At 26.9% G+C, this 21229-nt stretch overlaps 1 protein-coding gene across 1 annotated transcript in view; it reads left to right on the forward strand.

Annotated features, from left to right (window-relative positions):
- Window positions 1–21229, forward strand: part of LOC145763843 (WD repeat and FYVE domain-containing protein 3-like) — a 46722-nt gene that overhangs the window by 11361 nt on the left and 14132 nt on the right. Inside the window, exons 21-49 of the mRNA XM_082575378.1 lie at window positions 275–377; window positions 757–869; window positions 1532–1634; window positions 2056–2222; window positions 2750–2853; window positions 3121–3254; window positions 4225–4358; window positions 5094–5255; window positions 5757–5903; window positions 6347–6573; window positions 7123–7287; window positions 7803–7891; window positions 8229–8352; window positions 8742–9010; window positions 9569–9756; window positions 10098–10226; window positions 10724–10900; window positions 11245–11412; window positions 11944–12112; window positions 12485–12556; window positions 12931–13063; window positions 13614–13697; window positions 13912–13976; window positions 14424–14548; window positions 15050–15202; window positions 15687–15779; window positions 19056–19133; window positions 19532–19753; window positions 20371–20554. Coding sequence (XP_082431504.1) covers window positions 275–377; window positions 757–869; window positions 1532–1634; window positions 2056–2222; window positions 2750–2853; window positions 3121–3254; window positions 4225–4358; window positions 5094–5255; window positions 5757–5903; window positions 6347–6573; window positions 7123–7287; window positions 7803–7891; window positions 8229–8352; window positions 8742–9010; window positions 9569–9756; window positions 10098–10226; window positions 10724–10900; window positions 11245–11412; window positions 11944–12112; window positions 12485–12556; window positions 12931–13063; window positions 13614–13697; window positions 13912–13976; window positions 14424–14548; window positions 15050–15202; window positions 15687–15779; window positions 19056–19133; window positions 19532–19753; window positions 20371–20554 — 4081 coding nt within the window. The remainder of the gene's footprint in view (window positions 1–274; window positions 378–756; window positions 870–1531; window positions 1635–2055; window positions 2223–2749; window positions 2854–3120; window positions 3255–4224; window positions 4359–5093; window positions 5256–5756; window positions 5904–6346; window positions 6574–7122; window positions 7288–7802; window positions 7892–8228; window positions 8353–8741; window positions 9011–9568; window positions 9757–10097; window positions 10227–10723; window positions 10901–11244; window positions 11413–11943; window positions 12113–12484; window positions 12557–12930; window positions 13064–13613; window positions 13698–13911; window positions 13977–14423; window positions 14549–15049; window positions 15203–15686; window positions 15780–19055; window positions 19134–19531; window positions 19754–20370; window positions 20555–21229) is intronic.

Below are 21229 nucleotides of genomic sequence, written 5' to 3' on the forward strand. Positions count from 1 at the left end.
CAGTCTAAGTTCAGAGCCTCTAACTATTTATACTAATTAATAGCCTGCTTTACGAATGAGTTTTTAATATTCATAATATGGTCTCAACTCTTAATTAATATTTTGTCCACTATAATTTACCTGCACTTAACAAATAATTTTTAATAATTGGAGGCTTGGCAAGTTTAAATTGATTTTGTAGGCTTATAAATTGGACAAAAATATATATGTCATTCACTAAGGTTTAATATATATAAATGTTGTTCATTATTTAATGTTTAATTGTTAATTGCAGGGTTGTAGCAGTTTGTTTATACCAAGTTTGTTTCCCCAAGCCCCACCTAACCAAAGTGTAGTTGGAGGGGGGTCACTTACCCCTATATCGGGGGTTGGATCAGGTAAAGGGTTATTTTGTAACATATTTTGTAACATCTAAAAAAACTAAAATCTTTTTTTATCTTAAGTAAATTTTTATAGGTAAAAAAACATATTTATTTATTCTTGATATGGGAAGGTTGACTTAAACATTAAATAACATTTGTTATCCTGACCCAGTCTTGAGTTGACCTTGGCAGTTTGGGATATTATTGAATATTACTAATCAAGTATTGGCTCAGCAGGAGTTATAGCACTTAATTCAAGAACGCTACAGCATGAGAGCAGTGGGGTTAAATCCAAGACTTCATGTAGTAAACCCAAGTGTTCGAACCACTAATACATTATGCCACCAGTGATTTAATCTAAATAACAATAATAATTTTATTTAAAATCTAACAGAAGAGAGATTATTCCCCCCTTCTCCAGGTTTAATGATATCAGCTTGGATATATATTGATAAGTTTTGTAGTCTTGATATTCATCCAGTAAGGATTATTACCATCACTAGGAAGGTAAGTTTATTGTTAGTTTTTTAAACCTTTTTTTTTTATTTTAAAAATTTAGATAAATTTTAATCAATTTTTTTTATAATTTGTTTTTTACATTTTAAAATTTTATTTAATTATATTAGTTTAATTATTAAAAACATTATAACATTACACACACTCTTTAAACTTGTCAATAGCCTGCTTTACAGTCAGCAATTTAATTGTCGTTATATGGCCACTACTGTTAGCTAATATTTTAACGCGTTTTATTATTTTGTCAAAGTTTTATTATTTTGTAGGCTTATAAATTGGACAAATAAATTTTCCATTATGCTCCATTGTATATAGATTATTTTAAACACTTAAACTATCAAATTTTATTTAATTTTATTAGTTTAATTAATAAACACAGTTTTTTAATTTATTTCACTGTTATTTAAACTAGTCGATAGCGCATCCCACACTTGGAACTTTATTTGACATAGTATAGTCGCAACTCATAACTAATATTTGCATGATATAATTTATAAGCGCACCTTAAATCATAGGTTTTTTACTTTGTAGGGCTATAAATTGGTCACACATAATATATTGTCCACAAAGCCTCATTAAATGTAGATTAATCTTTACATAAGATGTAGTTTTTTCAAGTGAATATTTTATATTTTAAACACTTTAACTTTTAGGTACTTTCAACCCAGCAAGAATGGACCTGTTTAAGTGTCCACATTTCAGCTAAAGATAAAAACTTATTTGTTTCAACTAATGAGGAAAATGTGCAATCTATTGGTGAGTCATAATTCAAATGCAGGCTTTAAAAATATAATGGAGTAAATTGTTTGTTATAAAATAAATTTTTGTCCAATGGGCTACATTTTTATTTATTTAACTGATTTCTATTAAATCTCTTATTGAAATGAATTGTAATGTAGTCTTAACTAATATATGGTTATAGTAATTTGCCTGCATTTAAAATACTAATTTATAGCACTTTACAAATGCCAGTTTTTTTTATCGTAAGTGCATATAATTCGACAGTGTACATAAATATATATATATATACCTGTTTATTAGGCTTTAATACATTTAAAGATCATTTTTGTTTAATTACTTAGTTTATCTAATAACCTTTAAAGATTTTAAATTTTAAGATTTTAAACTTAGACAATGTCCTTTTGCACACAAATTTTAAACTTTAAAAATGTTTTAGGTCCAGGCAACTTACAAGACAGCAAAGAAGGCACCACATTTAATATAAACAACTTGTTAGAAGAAAAACAATGGCATCATATACAAATAACTTTACAGAGATCAACTGTTCTTAAACATAGTACTGCTACTGCTTATCTAGATGGCAAATTTATTGATACTAACAAGGTATACTTTTATACTGTTTTTTTTTAGTTATAAGGATTTTTTTTTGTATATTTTTATCCTCGAAGTAGGAAAGTCAAATGCGCGACTTAAACATAGAGTAACATTAGTTACTCCGACCCAGTCTCGAGTTGTTGCTAGCAGTTTAGGTTTTTATAGATTATAATTGCCCGGTAAATATGCTGCTGATTAAGTGCTGGTTCAGCAGGAGTTCGAATCGTTTATAGTGCCTTACTCAAGGACGCTACAGTATGAGATCAGTGGGGATTGAACCCACGACCTCAGGTGTGGTGTAGCAAGTGTTCTTACCACTAAGTGTTCTTACCACAAGAATGAAAGTGATGCATTTTTTAAAAGTACTTGACATCACTATTACTAGTTTAGGGTTAAATTCAATACTAATTGGTCACATTTTAACAAACTGGCAAAGTCAACTCAAGACTGGGTTGTAAAAATTCTCCTATTTTATAGTAAAAGTAATTATAAAATTAAAAAGTTTTTTTCTTAACTCAAATATTTTGTATCTTCAGCTTCGTTTCATCCATGCCTTTCCTGGTGGTTTCTCCCAACAAACTTTAAACTCTTCAATTCAAGTTAACTCTTATATTGGATCACCACCTCAATGTAGTGCTAGGTAACTGTTTGATTTATTTTTGATAAACATAGCTTGACATATATAACTTATATAATATACTGGCAAAATATAATGTTTGTAAGTTCTACTATACCTACAACCAGTTAAAAGTAACATTTTTTTTATTCAGTTGTACTTTATGGTCTTTCAACATATTCTTCTACTTTACAGTCCTTGTAAAACCTGTTTTAAATAAGATGACTTTAAAGTACTTATTATCAATTTTTAAAATAATAAATTACGAAATATTATGTTATGTTCTTTCAGATCCACGTTAGTATGGAGGTTAGCTTCATTATTAGTTGTTGACGAGCTACCTTCTAACCTACAACAAAGTGCAAGTGTTCAGAATAAATTGGGTCCCAGTTATTGTGGAAACTACCAAAGAGTTACATTATCAGGTATTTAAATTTTTATGTGTTAATTTATTCATGATATATAAAATCCATGTAGCTAATATTAAATGTATAACTCTCCTTATTAGTGTTTGGTGTTGTTGGCCTTCATATATTGTCTGATATTCCTTTTTTACTTTAAGTTTTTTGGTTTAAATTAATTAAGTTTGGGTTTGGTGACCATGCCATAACATACTTAAAATCTTTATGTAAACATTATTACTTTTGGCATGTTTCATTAAATTGATTTTGTCATTTTTTCCCGTCGCATTGTTGTAATATTAATTGTATATCGTATTTATTATTTACTATCATTAATGCGCGAAAAACCAAAATAAATAAAATAAGTAGCGATGAAGCCATTTTTAGGAGGCGCTTCTATAAAACAGTGGGAATTAAACCAAGAACCTCATGTAGTTATGCATTGAATTATGCTTAATATGTAGAAGCTAGGCAGCCTATAAATAAATATTGTATAACTCTCTTTATTAAGTTTTCTGTTGTAATTTAATGTATCATTGGTCTCTGTTAGAAAGTTTGATTTTTTATTTTTTAATGTTAATTTTTGGACCTGAATGAAAGTAAGTGTCTTAAGTTTGATTTTTAAGGGTGTTTCTGCATAAAAGCAGTGGGAATCCAACTAAGAACCTTATGTAGTAAAGCCAACTGTTATAATAAATTTGTAATGTCAATTGTAATCCCGTTTCATAGGCTTACAAAAAATAAACAAATTGACCAAATAAATAGGTAAATCCTATATTTTATACTACTTAGTAACTCCTTTTTATATCAAATTAAATTATAATATTGTAATTGAATTATAATATTAAGTAAGTGTGATACTTTTTCATAAGTAGTGTGGATTATGATATTGGAATTTAAGTTTTAATTTCTTAGGCCAATTTAACTATTTTTTAAATTATAATACCAAGATTTAGTATATTGAACACAAGTAATAATATTTTATATATTTTAGATGGTAATGTTGATAGTTTGTTTCCTGAAGATCATGTTTGTTTCTCCTTTCAACCTAAATTAAACAAGAATTTAAATATTTCAACATTGTGGAAAACCTGCCAAAAAGTTGATGTTAAATCTATTATCAGTCAGGTATGAAACTAATATATAAGGCAAAAAATTATTTTTTTTGTTGGTCTGTTTTAATTTTTCTCCCCTTTATTGACCGGCATCTTTGTGTAGTGGTTAGAACACTTGCTACACCACACATGAGGTCGTGGGTTCATTCCCCACTGAGCTCATGCTGTAGCGCCCTTTAGTAAGGTTCTATATACGGTACGAACTCCTGCTGAGCCTTCATTTAATCAGCAGCATAATCATTGGGCAATTATAATCTATTATATCCCAAACTGGAACAGACAACTCGAGACTGGGTCGGAGGAACTGATGTTACCCTATGTTTAGGTCGCACATTTGACTTTCCCACATCGAGGATAAAGATATATACAAAAAAAAAACAATAAATTTCTTATATAACTTATAACCTAATTTTTGATAATTATTTATCCTTGATTTAGAAAAGTTGACTCTTGACCTAAACGAGTTAACAAATGTTACCCTGACTCAGTCTCAAGTTGACTTTTGTAGTTTGGTATATTATAGATTAAAATTGCCTGATAATTAATCTGCTGATGCTTTTTAACTTAGCAGGAATTCCCATCATTAATAGTGCCTTACATTAAGGTACTGCAGCATAGAAACAGTGGGGATCAAATCCAGGATCTAATGCAGTAAAGCCAAATATTTTACCCACTTTATTATGCTTTCATCCTATAATAATATCTTGATTTATATTTTCCATGTTCTTAAAATTGTTTTAACTTTTAGTTAAACTTGGATTCAAATGACAACATGGAAATGGTTCAAACCTACACAAACTCAACCCCCATTAACTCTGTAAGTAAATCTTATGGTGCTTTTGTGTTAGGGGATTGTTATAGAGATGCACCAAGATGTTTTATACCTGAAGGAATATGTCAAGTTTTACAGGTAAATTACTCTTGTGAATATTTTGTAGATATTATTGACCTTATTAAATAAAGTTTAGTTATGGTGTAGGGAGCTAGCTTCACAACCTATACATAGAGTAGCAATTGTTACCCCGACTCAGTCTCAAGTTAACCTTGATAGTTGGGGATTGTATTAATTATAATACAACATGGCAAAAGTAGGGGTTAAACTAAGAACCATGAATGCTGTATCATGAAAACAAAAGAAATCAAACCCATGACCTCAAGTGCATAAATTTTAGTGCCTTTAATAGAATCTTATTGCCTTTACTTTGTTGCCCGCTATTTAACACTAATTAAGTTGTGATTTTAAAAGTACAATTAAGACCCTGCTTTGAAAACACTACAACTACAACATGAATATTGGGCCTTACTTGAAATGCCATAAGAGTAGTATTACACAAACATATTGCTCTATGTAAAGATGCATATTCACTTAAGCCACTATCTAAATATTAAACCTTTAAATATTTATTAACAGGATGTTGGAGGAGTTTCAGTTTGCTTGGAACTAGTCTCAATGTCCAACAATATTGAAGGCTTGTATGCTGCTGTTAAGTTCCTCGTCTGTGTCGTTAAAAGTGACCACTGGGCTGCACTAGAGATGGAGAAAAACAGAGGCTATCAGGTAATCCTAATTTAAAAATTTTTTCCTAAGAATTACATTTTTTTAATTTTTTATGGCTTACTTAATTTGCTTTATATGAAAAAAAAATTCAAATCAGTTTTATTGTGTTACATTTAACCATTATTACTTTTTTTTAGTACAAATTTCTAAAATATTTAAAATGGACTTAATTGTAATCATCAAACTGTATAAAAATAATAAATATTCTTAAAAATGTTCTAAAAATAATAAACAACCTATTGAATCTGTATAAAATTTATATATAATATAAGTTGTTTAAATCAGGTTCTTGGCATTCATGCAAATACAAATGTTTTTTATTTTATTAACTTAGATATTTTATCCTATATTTTGTAGTATTATATATTTAAAGCTCTTCAAAAGCATTTAACTTATATGTAATTGCCAAACTGTAAAACTAAACTGTTTTAATATATTTACAGGCGCTTGGCATGCATTTAAAAGCAAAACGAGATCTCCTAAACACCAACATATTACATCTTGCCTTCTCACTATCTGGTACTGTAGATTCCAACCATGAAGCAACTTCTATATTGAACTTGTCAGCTTTTGAGGATCTTTTATGTGATTTAGAGGTCTGGCATAACGCTCCTTATGAGTTGCAGAAATCTCTGTTTGATCATTTTTTGGAATTACTGAATGAAACTAGGTGAGTTATTTTTGTATTTAGAATAACTTTGCCTTAATAATTACTTATTTGTTGGTTTAATTTGTAAACTTTTTGTATCATTTAGGTCTATTAATTAAACTAGTTGAAGGTCCATCCAACAGTCTGCTTTTTAAATCGTCATAATATAGTCGCAACTTTCAACCGATATTTGTCCGCGATAATTAATCTGCGCACCACAAACAGCAGTTTATTTTTTTTGTGGGCCTATAACTGGGCTAACATAATTATACATCTGCCACTAAGCATCATTATATAACATTTTTTATATTTAATTCGTTTATTTTAAATTTTAAGCTAATTTATTCATTTTTTTTGGTTATATTTTTTGGTGAGCTTTAATAAAATTCTAATTGGCTATGAGAATTAGGATAAATATACACGCATGTATACTTTGGTTCTATTCAAATTTTTTAATAATGCAATTAAAACAACTGTATCTAAATGATTTTTATCATTAAAAGAACTATAACTATAATTTTATTAATATTTTTACAAAAATCATAAACTTTTTATTTTTTAATTTTACAGTAATAGTGAAGCTAATCATAAAATATTCCATGATATTGGGATGTTGTTCCGCTGCATCCACTTTATTTATTCTGATGCCAGTTTATCTCATAAAACCGTTACCACAATACTCAAAGTTGTACAATCCCTACTTAACTTTAACATGTACGCTGACGATATTGTCTGGTGAGTAGGTTAAAGTTGTTTAAATAAAAAATTAAAATTTTGATTTGTTTTTAAAAAAAGAAAAATACCTGTTTTCAGTTTTTTTTGTAGTTGAATATATTTTCTGTATGATAAAAATATGAATTAAATCAATTTAAAACTTTTTTTTTATTAAAATCGATTTTTTATTGAGTTTTTTATTAAAGAAAAAACTTTCTTTTTAAATTTTTTTAAGTAGTTTTTTATTTTAATACATTGAATAAATCTAAAATTTCACATTTTTATGACTTGTAAAAGATTAGTTTTTTTGAATTCTTAAGCAGTTCTTTTTTTTAGTTTAATACCTTTTATATTTGATAAAAATAAAAATTAAATAAATCTAAAATTTTGCATTTTTATTGGTGTAAAAAAACAGTTTTTTTAGCTTTTTTGGGTAGCTTTTTAAGTTTAATAATACATTTTATACATTACAAAAATATACATTAAATAATTTCAATATTTTGCATAAATTTTCATTAACAAATTTTATGTTTTAGTGTTGGTCAATTTGCGGTAAGTTTAATCACAGTTGAAAATATATCGGAAAAAGAAGTCGAAATTTATGATGGCCCACAAGATTTTCATGGTGAATTAATTTGTTTTTTAAAAATTACATGTTAAATATAATATTCCGATAGTTATATTTTTAGTAACATCAGTTACCCTGACCTAGTCTCTGTTGTCTGTGGCAGTTTGGGATATTATAGATTATATTTGCCCGATAATTATGTTGCTGATTAGGTGCTGGCTCAGCAGTTCATACCGTTTATAGCTCCTTACTCAAGGGCGCTGCAGCATGAAAGTAGTGGGGATTGAACTCAGAACTTCAAGTAGAGAAGCCAAGTGTTTTAACTTTAAGATTTAAAGTTTTCAAATTTTAAGGTTGTTAATAAATTAACAAAAATTAAATTCTCGTTTTTTAGGTTCTCCTACAAACCTTAGTATAACAAGCATAGATGTATCCACAGTTAACACGAGAAATATAAGTATCAGAAACTCCATATTAATTATGTTTTTTGACTGCCTTACCTCATCCACTGATAATATGTAAGTTAAATTTAATATTATGCTATATGTTGGTGATATAATAATTATATTGTTTTTTATATTAATGTTGTTTTTACAAGTGTTTTTTACAGGTATTTGTTCAACAAAAATGTCAATAATTTTAGTTTTTTTGCAGTTTTTGTGTTAACCTAAATAATGATAATTGGCAATTTTATATGTAATTTTTATTTTACTTTAGATTTAATTCTTAAAAAGTTAGTTTTTTTTTAGTTTTTTTCGAGTGGTTCAAAAAAGATAAAGATATATTTAAATTTGCCCTTTTTTAATATATATTTTTTTTGCATTATTTGCAGAATGTTTAAAAATCATTAAATTTGCAATTATTTTTTTCATATATATTTTTATTATAAATTGTGTTTTTTCTTCAGATTTTATGAGAGGTTTGAAAGTAGTCTCGGTCTAGACTGGATTCCTCTTTTCATGCAATCCAACCTTCACCCAACCACTGTTAAACATTCAATCAAACTCCTATTCCTTTTACTTCAATCCAACCATACCATACCAAACACTACAGCACCTAACTCTGTACAACCCAACTTAAATGATGTTGTGGATAGATTTAGAAGTGGGGATGTATTTGGGGGGTGGTTGAATGGAACGGATGAGATGTTAAATAAAAGAATTGATTCATTACTTGGTATGTTTTTTGTTTATTATCCTTATAGTAACTAGTTAAATGCCTGCCATTTGCTTGGTTAACAGTTAATCACTTAATATAGTCATAATATACATTTGCTAGTGGGGGTTTTTCACTTAACCAAATTTTATTTTAACTGTCTGTAAAATGAACACACTTAAATAAATATTATTTTGCACTCTACTTTATACAAGCTAGATAGTTGCTCCCCTTATGAGCTGCATTTTAATTGTTGTAATATAGTCTAATTTCTGCTCATGATAATTAACCTATGCACACAAACTGCAGTTTTATTTATTTTAAATGCTTATGCATTGGACTTGCACATACACTATCCAGCAATCTACATTAAACCTATAGCATACAAATATTACTAAGAATAATATCTCTGTTAAATGTTACTTAAATTTTACGTGTTTTTGTTGGAATTAAATTAAATTTCAGATATATATTTCTTTTAATTCATAAATTACCAAAGGTATTTAATTAAGCAGAATTTTTAATTAAAACTGTTTTATTTTGCTTGTCAATTTAAATTTATTTTTCCTTAAACTTTAGGTTTTAACATGAGATCATCAAACGATATGTTCCAAGGTCAACCAGCAGTGTTAAAGGAAGCAACCATTGTACCTGGATTCCTATTATTACAACATAACCTTGCTTGTCATGGGGATTCCCCCAGCGTTGTACTCTTGCTTGTATATTTGGTATTGGGTGGGAAAGATAAAACTATTTTGGAAATTGATGTAAGTAACAGAGTTTTGGTCTAATTATATCTTATGCCAAAAATGGGTGAATTTGGCATAGGGCCTATATATGATGCATAGTTTATAGTAGTATTTTAACTAATAATTGCTGTAAGAAAAATGGTATATTTTGTTGTAAAGTGTTGATATCTTAAATGACGATTTAGTAAGGTTATATAAGTTAAGTTACTAGTTTGTTTATACTTTATGACTTGGAAGCAGTGGGGATTAAACCTAAGATCTTATAAAGTGTTGTTTGGTATCCTATTTACTGGTCACACTACCAAAATACATGTTTTATTGAAAATCGTAATTAAGATGTTTTTTATTATGTTTTTTAGTTTACAAGTGAAGCAATATGCAGCAAACTGAACCGAATTTCAAGTTTAAAACTAACTGAAAAACAAAAAGTTTTGAGAAGTGAAATATTACAAGTTCTGTGTTCCATGTTAAGATATATACTACAGCAAGTAAGTTTAATTTATAATGTTCAAAGTTTGCACAAATCAGATCTGGTAAGGGACACAGACTGGTAATCATAAATATTTAGCTTATATATTTACATTCAACAACGCAATGTAAAAACTTGACAAACAAATTTCATTGTTTTTACACTTTAGCTATAAAATATACAGGAATGATTAAATTAAATAGTTACTAAATGGGTCACATGTATTAAGTGTATTTTCATTGGGTAAGGGTTGGGTTTGGGGGTTTAATTCTTGCTGCTCTTTTAATATCGTTCACATTTGATATTTGTTTAATATATATTTAATCCATTCGATCCAGTATATTTTATTTTTACATGGTATTTTCACACATGGTTATATAGGACAAAAATACATTCTAACCACTACCTAATTATTATTTAAATCTAATAATGCTAATAACAAAATCTTTAATTTTTATTCAATGAAAAATGTTACTACATTTTAAACTAAACAAAAAATAAATAATTTTTATTCAGGAAAATACCACATCAGATAAAACAAACTGGATAAATGAATATTCTGCCACTATATTGGAAATATTAACCTCAATATACACAATTAAAGAAATGTCGGTTTTATATTATTCCAATGAGCTTATAAGTTCCATCATCAGTTCTTTATTTCCAATTTCAAATTCTAACTCTTTTAAACTGGTAAGTGCGTTTTGTATTTTTTATTAATTTAAAAAAACATTTTAATAGTTCTTATAATTTTTTATTTATTTTTTTTTCTGTTATTAAAAATATTTTTTTTTGCTGTTATTAAGTTTTAAACTAAACTATTTATAATTTATAGTATTATTTTTCAGTATTTTTGGTATTAATATATTGTTTGTTCATATTTTAAGTATAATTTTAGTATTTTTAGAATTTTTAACCAACAAAATATTAAAATTGGCTGTTTAAGTATTATCATTAAGCTTTTAAATTAGCTGCATTTATATTAAATAACAAAAAAGTTGATATTTTATTAACCAAGAAAATTGCTATTTTTACAGAACTCTCAACTAAGCATCACATCAATTACTCACAACAACTTCCCCAATCATTTAACCCAGCACCCAATAAGAACTAAATTGTTTAAGTTTATTAACAATATATTATGGGATGCTATATCTATGCCCAAAAACAAATCAAGTATGCAGGTCATGGATTCAGTTATTGATGTAAGTAAAAAAATGAATATTTGGTAAATATATGTTTGTTGTTTATTTATTTATTTTTCCTTAATGTGGTAATACCAACTTTAAAGCTTAAACGATTGGGGCAACTTATATTAACCAGGTCTAGTTTAGAGTTGCTTTTACAAATAAACTATTCTTTCTAATGCAATTTAAAAATAGTTTGATTTCCACTGTTTTATGTTTAGTGCTCTTGAGTAAGGCGCTATAAACAGTGCGAACTTTTGATGAGCTTTATTAATGGCCTAATTATTGCGGATTTTTAATCTTTAACATTCCATACTACCAAAGGCAACTCGAGACTGGGTTGGGATAACTAATGTTACTCTATGTTTAGGTTGTAAAGTCAACCTTCCCACATTAAGAATAAATAAATACAAAAGAAAATTGTTTTAGTTATTTACTTCATATTAGAATAGTTATATTACATATTTTTGACTTAATATTATATATACAACCAGTGAAATGTGTTATCTTATAATAATTTCTAATATTTATTTATAATTTTTACTATAGGCCAATATAGACAAGTCCACGACAACATGTAATAAAGAATACTTTAGTGAAATATTACAGCAAATAATAAGTTATTCTGAATATAAATATGAGGTTTTAATGAAGACTTATCATACTGCTACTAATATTACCTATCTTACATCAAAGATTATTGACAAAGTCTGGCAAAGTAAGTTGTAATGTTTTAAAATTGATTTTTATTTTAGATATTGTAAAAAAAATCTAAAGCTTAGTGGATGATGTTTATATATGACCAATTTATAGTCCTACAACATAAGTTAAACTCTCGTTTGTGGTGCGCAGATAAATTAACGCAGGCAAATATTAGTTAAGAGTTGCAACCATATCAACCATATTTTGACAATTAAAATAAAGCCCATAGCTATCAACTAATAGTTATACAATTTTAGTTCATTTTACATAGGTTCCTGTTTTAATATAACCCAGTTAAAATATATAAATTGCAAAGTTAAAATGTATAAAGTTGTACTTGATTAGTTCTTTAAAAAATAAAATTAAAATCTTGTGTTTTATTTTTTAGATTTTCCGGTCAAAGATGTTTCCCTGTTATTTAAATTTGTTTCTAGTCTTATTCATCTCTGCCACAATAAACGTAAGTATAACCAAAACTGTTTAAATTTTATTATATATACCTTAATTGTTTACATAAAACAAAACAGATATCTACTATTATTAATCACACAATTTAAATCAAAATTTACCTTCTTTAGTTTTTAAATGTTTTAAATAATTTATTTTTCCAATTAATTTTATACTAAATATTTAATTAATTTACATAATCAATCTTTTATTTCCTGAACTATTATTTATACTAAAATTGTTTATATAAAACAAAACAGATATTTACTATTATTAATTAAACAATTTGACGTTAATTTTATCCACTTTAGTTTTTAAATGTTTTATTAGTTCTGTTTAATTTTTTACTTTTATTTTTGTAAAATTTTAAATTTATTTAATTTACAGCTAGTTTACATGCACTTGATAGTTTGTACAAGAGTTTGTATCGCTTAATTTTCTACAATTTATCGCGCCAACATTTTGCCATATCTGAACAAATGGCTGTGCTTGAGATCCTGCATTGGTTGACTTCAAACAGGTATTTTACATTAATTCCTGTGCATGTAAACTGTACTATATACCACCAACAGGTTTATGTGGTAGTTAGAACCATTGGCTTTTTAATCCTGGAGGTTTCTAGTTATGTAACACCCCAAAGTAAGGTACTTTAAAATGTATGAACTGCTGCTATGCAAAAAAACAATTGGCAGCCTAAATATCACACTGATGAAGTCATGTAGGGGTTAGAACACTTGGTTTTACAACATAAGGTCATGAGTTCGAGCCTCACTGCTTACATTGTGTAGTCTTTCAGTATGGCACCATAACTGGTATAAACTCTTGTTGAGCCAGCACTTAATCAGAAGCATAATTATCGGGCAATTTTGATCTATAATATCCTAAACTGTTAAAGATTAACTCGAGACTTGGTTGGGGTAAAAAAAGTAAATCTATGTTTGCAAATGTATTATTTATGGGTAAATTGTTATTGGATTGAGTTAAGTTAACTGATAAGTTAACTGATTTAAGTTAACCACAGCTAAGTTAACTGATCATCTTAAGTTTCTAAAACATTTTTACATCCACAGAAATGTTGTATTTGGACCCAAGTTTAATGATATGAATTTTCTTTCATGTTTGTGCCACTGTCTATTTGAAATATCTGGAGACTGGTAAGTTAATTTAAATGAATACTTTCAAATATAAATTTATATAGTTAATATATTTCAAGCATTTTCAAAGTTAAATTAATGTGAGCAAATAAAAGTTGAAAGTTTATATTGCTTAAATTAAAATGCCTACTATAGAACTGGCTTTTAAATAGGGTTTATAATTTAGAAACATTTCAAAAAATTAAAATCATCCTTTTTAAATTTTGTTTTATAGCAAAGGCCAGGATTTTGGATTAGAAGCTGAACTAAGACAAACAACTTGGCACGTTACATCACCAGGTTAATATTTATTTCAATTTTACTTATGATTTTTAATTTAAAAGGCCATTTTTGTACCGGTATATTTAGGAATCTGGTTTTCAATTCTGTTGTTTAAAAGTATTCATAAAAAATTGTGCAAAATGTGCTAACTTTTTACCATCAAAAATTTATGAAAGATGCTTTGTCTGGGTTAGAAAAATTAGACTCTCCCTACTATAAGGGGTCTTACATTAAGGTTATTTTTATAAGTAATTGAGCTTAGTGGGCAATGTTCAGTTTATAGGCCGATTTAAAATAAGGGTTCAATTTAAAATAAATAAAAGTTTGCAGTTCGTGGTACATGGGTTAATTAACACAGGCAAACATTAGCTGAGAGTTGCGATCATATTACAACATTGTTAATTTGAACATGGGGCTGGCTATTGACTAGTACTAAATTTAAGATATTTTCTTGTTGTCAAACAGATAAAGACCATGTTTCAGATCCTACACCACATGAGAAAGGGCAAGTACTTTTAAACCAGGCAGCAGCTAGAGTTTGGAGTGAATTAATTAGCTCAAAGAAAACTCTGTTATCTGATCATTTTAAGGTAAAACTAACATTTTTCTTTATAAATATATTTAGGTTAAGGTGCATTTTACTTTTAAAAATAATTATACAAACTGCTAATTTATTTTAAAATTTTATCACTCAAAAATAAGATATTTTAGACTTTTTTTTAAATTAAGCTTTTTTCTTGGTTGTTGGTGCAATTGTAAAAATCATTAAAAAAGCTTTATTTTTTTTGACCTAATAAAATATCTGTGTATTTTAAGTTCTACACAACATTTTTTACCAAATTTTATTTTTTTAAAAATAAACTTCTAAAAAATTTTAAGTCAAGTTTTATGTTGTAGTGATTATTTAGTTATACTTAAAAAAATACCTTTAATAAAAAAACGTAGAAAAATCATTGTAACCCTAAGTTAACAATGCATATTTTGAAAATTTATTTATAAAAACATAACCAACTATAATCTCTATTTTTTTTAAATAGACAATTTTTTACAAAAATATTTTTCTTTTTTAAATAAACTCATAAACTTTTTAGACCACCTTCCATGACCTGGGATCGAACCAGAGCAACTTGGATCAAGCCAGAGTTCAGATAAGAGATGTGGTTAACAAATCATGGTCTTTATATTTAACCAATGAGAGGAAAGTGTTAGCGGGGAGTTCTAAGGACTCACCTTTACAACAACAAGTAAGTTTTGATGTTTTAACAAAGTTAAATCATAAGATTAAGAGTTCATGGTGTAGTACTTATCGTTGGGGACCTGAATTGGATTTCAGCTGCTTTTATGCCATGGCATTCTTGAGTTAGACCAAAAAGATATACAGACCTGCAGTTTTTTGTAAATGCTTAGAACATTTGGCTTTACTACATAAGATCCTGAGTTCGATCTTCACTGCTTTCGTGCTGTAGCATCTTTAAGTAAGGATTTAAACGGTATGAACTTCTGCTAAGCCAATAATACTTAATCAGCCGCTTAATTATCGGGTAATTATAATCTATAATATTCAAAACTGACAAAGGCAACTTAAGACTGAGTCAGGGTAACAAATGTTACTCTATGTATAGGGTGCAAGATGCTTATGTTATGGAAAATATAAAAAACAAAAAACTAGTATGATCTTATTGAAAGAATTTTTTTATAAACTACTTTATTTAATTTTACTTTAAACAGAAGTTAATGAAAAGAATGAGCAGTGCAATAACAAGTGGAAAGAAAATTAAAAAAGATCCAAGTTTAATTTTTACCAAGAATCTAAATTTACAGGTAAACTATAACCCTCCAAGTTTAATCATTTTATTATTATATTGAGTTTATTGTTATATACTAGTTAAGGTACATAAAAATGTTTTTTTATTAATTTTTTATTTTTTTGGTAATTCAATTCTGTTAAGCTCCTTAAATTTATGAATTTTATTATTCTAGTTGATAGATAAGGTAAGAAAAAAAAAAAAAAAATTTTTATGTTTTGTTAATTATTGGATAAGATTATTAATATTTTTGTATAGTTTTAATGGTTGTTTTGTAATATAATAATATTTAATTTTTTTGGTAAAAAATAATAATAATTTTTTTTTGGTAGTTTTAGTTTTTAATTTATTCTTTAATGTTTTTATAATAACATAGAAGTTTAGGAGAACAGATAAAATTTATTAATTTTTAAGGCAAGGTTTTTTGTTTATTTTATAAACTAATTAATTTGTTTTACAAAGGTCATTGTGTTATCTTAATCTTAATCCATAACAACATCAGATTTAACAAAACCAAAACCTTATATGGACAAAATAAATTAAGATAATTTTTATTGTTTTTATATAAAAAAAAGAATAGAAAGTTAATAAAAAAGTTAATATTTTTTCAACATATGTTTTTGATAAGTTTTAAAAAATATTATTGGTAAAAAAAGTATAAAAATAATTATGTTTAATCGTTTTTTTAGTGTAAAAGTAATTATATTAAGTTTGCTTTTTAAATTAGCTTTTTTTTGCCGATTTTTATTTTTGGTAACTAGATCTTTTGACTAACCACAAAACCACGTGGTTCCTTATAAGGTATTGTCGCTGATTATGAGGTCATAGCGGGATCATTGTCGTGTTTCACAGTATTGTGTAATTAGGTTGTGGTATGACGTCATAATTTAATTTAAACAAAGGTTTTATTAACAATCAATATTTAAATAGGAATTTAAATAATAAAAATTGAAAAATTTACTTAATTTTCTATAAATTTTTTGACATTAAAAAATTGTAAATAAAAAAAATTATATAACTAATAAAATAAAATATTTATATTTTTAATATTAAAATCTTAATTTATAAAAAAATGTTTTTTTGTTTTTTTAACCTTAAATAACCCAGCTAAAATTTCCATTTAAACTTTACGCTTTACTAACCATGTGAAATAAAGTAAAACCAATAATATTCATCAGTTTTTGCAAAATAAAACAAGTTCATAACAATGAAAAAACAAAAGTTTTCGCGTTTTAATTTTTACGTCACTTATGTTTCTATAGCAACACGATAAGCGAGTTTAATAATTTGTTTATTTCGGGAATTTTTTTTTCTTTGTTATTTTCGCTGAGTTAGCAATTTACGTCACAGTTAATAAGTTTAATGGTTTATTAAACGAGTTTATTTTCATAATATTTGACTTATTATGAGTAAAAAGTCGTTCCAGACGATCCTAGCGCCTTGTTACGACTTTTGTATAACAACAATCATGTCTATGACGTCATATAGAAGAATTGTTCCGCCTCAACTGAGCCTAACCGCGTGTCAAAGTTACTCGTTTTATCTTAAGCAAGTCAGTGACAATTTAAGTGGGTTTAACTTTATAAAAATAGTGAGGAGTATAGGGTTGGTCAGTGTTATTATGTTTTGAGTTATTTTTAGAGATTTAAAAGCGAGTAAAATAGAATTTTAGGTCAATATTTTTAGCGGGTTGGTTTAATTACATTAAGAATCTATTTTTACGTAAATTTGAGACTTTTCAAGCAATTTAAATAGAACAGAAAAAAAACAAAAATCGCTTTTATATCAAAGTCAAAATAAAAAAAAATGACAATTTTTGGGTTGTTTTGATTCCTAGACAGCAGCGTGTATTTATTAAGCTTATAGCAGCGATAGACCGTAGCCTTAGGCCTTATTAAAGTTTTAAGCCTAGATATATTTTGGTAAACTGGGTTATTAAATCATCGATTTTTTAGGCACTTTGTTTCTTTGTTATTAAGTTATATAGTAAGCGTGTATACATGTTATATGTTAATGTATAGCGTATAAGGTATATGCTTAAAACCGCGTGTTTATTTAGCGTTTTATTGCGATAGAAGAAGTGGTTTTTATTTCTTGGTATTCTTGGTTTTTATTGTTTGTTAAAAGTTAGTAGACAGAGTTAAAAGTGCTGAAAAATAAAAGTTGAGCAAAAAAGTTTTTGTACTAAAAACTGAAAAGTTAAAAAGTTATTGTTATTTTGGAAAAAAAAAACTTAAAAAAGGGTTTATATTATACTAAAAAGTGTTGTACAATGGTTGTTATTATACAACCTCTTGCAGAATTTTTGTTTTATTTTTAATGTTTTTAAATTTATTGTATCTTTATTAAATAGGGATTTAATTATAAGCTATTTTTTAGATGTTATTATTAAATTTAAAATTAATTTAAAGCAAAATATTAAATAACAACAAATATATATATTTTTAAAAGAGAATTTAGTAATAGAAATAAAAAGCAAAGATCTAATTGTATTAAAAATAAGTAGATAAAGGGTGGTATTATATTAATTTTAAACCTTTTTTTAGATGTTATGATATTAAATTAAAAATTGAATAAAGCAAAATAATAAACCTAAAATTAAATTAAAAAAGGGAATCATAAAGGAATTAAAAGAAAGAACAAAAGTGTTAAAACTAAACCAACCAAAAATCAGAAATTAAATTAACTTAAAATGACTTAAACAACAGCAACAACAAAAAAAAATGGCGTTATTTGACCGTTTTCAATTCAAGCCCCTTGTATTTAAATCCCAATCAGCCCCCAACTCAGTTCAACCCAGTCCTATTAACCCACCTACCCCTAATTGGGGGGGTTCTGTTAGTTCTGAGATAAAAAACAGTCCAGTGAATGCTGTTGTTAATATCCTCGATGATTTTCGGAAAGATTTAGAGTTAGCATTAAGATTACATGATGTGTACATACTTGAACTAGAATCTGGCTTTCAAATGTTGCAGGTTGTTCTATATACTGGTTTTTATAACTTTATTCGTTAAATAACAGTTTTGTTTATATTGTAAGTGACACATATATCAGGATTTTGGGTTAAAAAGTTGTATTTTTAGGTTTTTGTTTTTTATGTTAGTTTTTTATTTCTGTAGTTTGAAAAGATTAATATTATAAAGTATATTTTTATTGCTAAGTTATTGTTATTTTTCCTCTTTAACTTATTATAAAGAAAGGCATTTATTTTAATAGATTTGTTTTGGTTGTACTTATTATTTTTAAATGTAAATCAATGTTTTAATATTCTAACAAGATTATTGTATTACAGGACAACACATTGTGGACGTTAAACCATATTTCAGTCGTTCGGAGTTTGATCCGAATTCAAAACGATGATTACAAGCAGGTTAAATATTAATTTTATTTAAAACACAAAGCTATTTAAACTTAATTAAAAAACAGATAACATTTTAAAATTTTTGAATTTGATCTTTTTATTTACACTTTTTTAGTTCTAAAATTTTAAAACATAAACGTTGCAGCTTTTTATTTATTTTTTTTAAACAAAGAGTTATTAACACATTATTTTAAATTAGAGATAGATAGAAATCAAACCTAGCATTTTAAACTCTGATTAACTTTTATTGACACAACCTTAACATTTTGCTTTACATGCTGTATTTTTAACTTAAATAACTGTTTAGTATCAAATTGCTAGTTATGATAATATTGTGATCAAAAATATTTTTATGCACCACAAATAGGAGTTTTTTTTTTTGAAGTTCTATAAATTTTAAATTTCAGGACCAACGTCATGTGAACCAGTTTGCCTCCAAAGAGTGGTCGCATCGGTCACAGGAACTTCAGCGTGAATGTGGCATATGGGGACCGAGAGAGCCCGAACCTTTGACCAAATGGGCGCTGGATTCAACCGAGGGACCGTGCAGAATGAGGAAAAGAATGGCGAGGGATGAAAACTTTTACGAGAGGTATCCTCACCGAAGTAAATCCCAACTCGATACTTTGGTAAGTTCGTCTTTTTTAAATTTTAATCATTAGTTTTTTGTAGTAGCACATTTGTTTATTCCCAATTAATGTATATACTTTATCAGGCCTACTTTACCGACTGCATTTCAATTGTTACTATATGTTTGCAACTTTTAATTCATATCTGCCTGTAATACTTTACCCAAACACCACAAACTGCAGTTTTATTTACTATGTAGACTTATAAATTAAAAAAAAACATATATATACATCATTCACTAGGCTTTAGTGTATATAAATATATAGATTAGTTAATTGCTTACATTACAGGATGCATTATAATTGTCGTAATGTGGTTGCAGCTAATATGTGTTCGTGATACTTTACTAATGCACCAAACAAGCTGTTGTGTTTTATTTCGAGAGTCAAAATAATGTCCTAAAGGCCTAAAGTCATATATATTACTATGTATATTGTCAACTAAGCTTTATGTTATATAGATAATATAACATTGTTAATCTTTTTTGAATTGCTTCTTATAATAATATTTTGAGGTTAATTAACATTGTCCAAACACAGTTAATTATATATGATTAATTTACTTATAAATATCCATCCAAACTTAAGCCCTAACTTCAGTAATTTTGACTTTTTAGAAACTTAAACACAAGAAGCCAACGAGTAGCGATAGTTTGGAATATTATCGAAGATTAAATTGCCTTTCACCTTATTATGACCCCGACCTTGTTAAAGAAAATATGGAAATTAGTGAAGTTGTTGTTATGGAAATGGAGGAAAAAAGTGAAAATGTTGATGACGTTTTTGTACCAGCTTCAGAAGGTTTGTTTAAATCAATTTTATAATTTACAATTATAAATTTTAGTTAGAAAAAGAACATTGGTTTTACAAATAAAAATTAGTTGTTTATATTAATTAGATTTTAAATTCATTTTTATCAAAATTTAAACCTATAATCATACAGAATTATCTATTTAATATTCTAATTTATATTTCACCTAATCTGTGTAACTGGAAATTAAAATTAAGACTTATATAAATTATTAAATTTAAACTTGCGATAATACTCATATTTTTTTAAGGTATTTTTTTACTCAAAAATTAATAAAGTAGGTGTCACTAAACACAAAAATGGTTTTAACTTTAAATAATTTTACCTACTTTTTAAGTTGAACAACTTAAAAAAAAATATAAAATTAATTAAAAAAAAGAAAGGGGAAGCCCTGAAAAAGCCCCTTTCAAAAATCCACTTTAAATATTTGTAATCTTGGATCTTTATAAAAACAAAAGGTATATAACATTAATTTTGTAATACATATAAACATAGATTACAGGCTATTAAAGGAATGGTTAGGCCCGCCCTAGGTTGGGATTTTAATTGGTGTGATGACTCTCAACTAATATTTGCACGCGATAATTTACCTGTACACCGCAGACTACAGTTTTATTAAGTTTGTAAGCTTGTAAATTGGATATTTCTACATCGTCTACAAAGCT

Source organism: Corella eumyota, chromosome 1, assembly GCF_963082875.1.
Source record: "Corella eumyota chromosome 1, kaCorEumy4.1, whole genome shotgun sequence".
NCBI lineage: Eukaryota > Metazoa > Chordata > Ascidiacea > Phlebobranchia > Corellidae > Corella > Corella eumyota.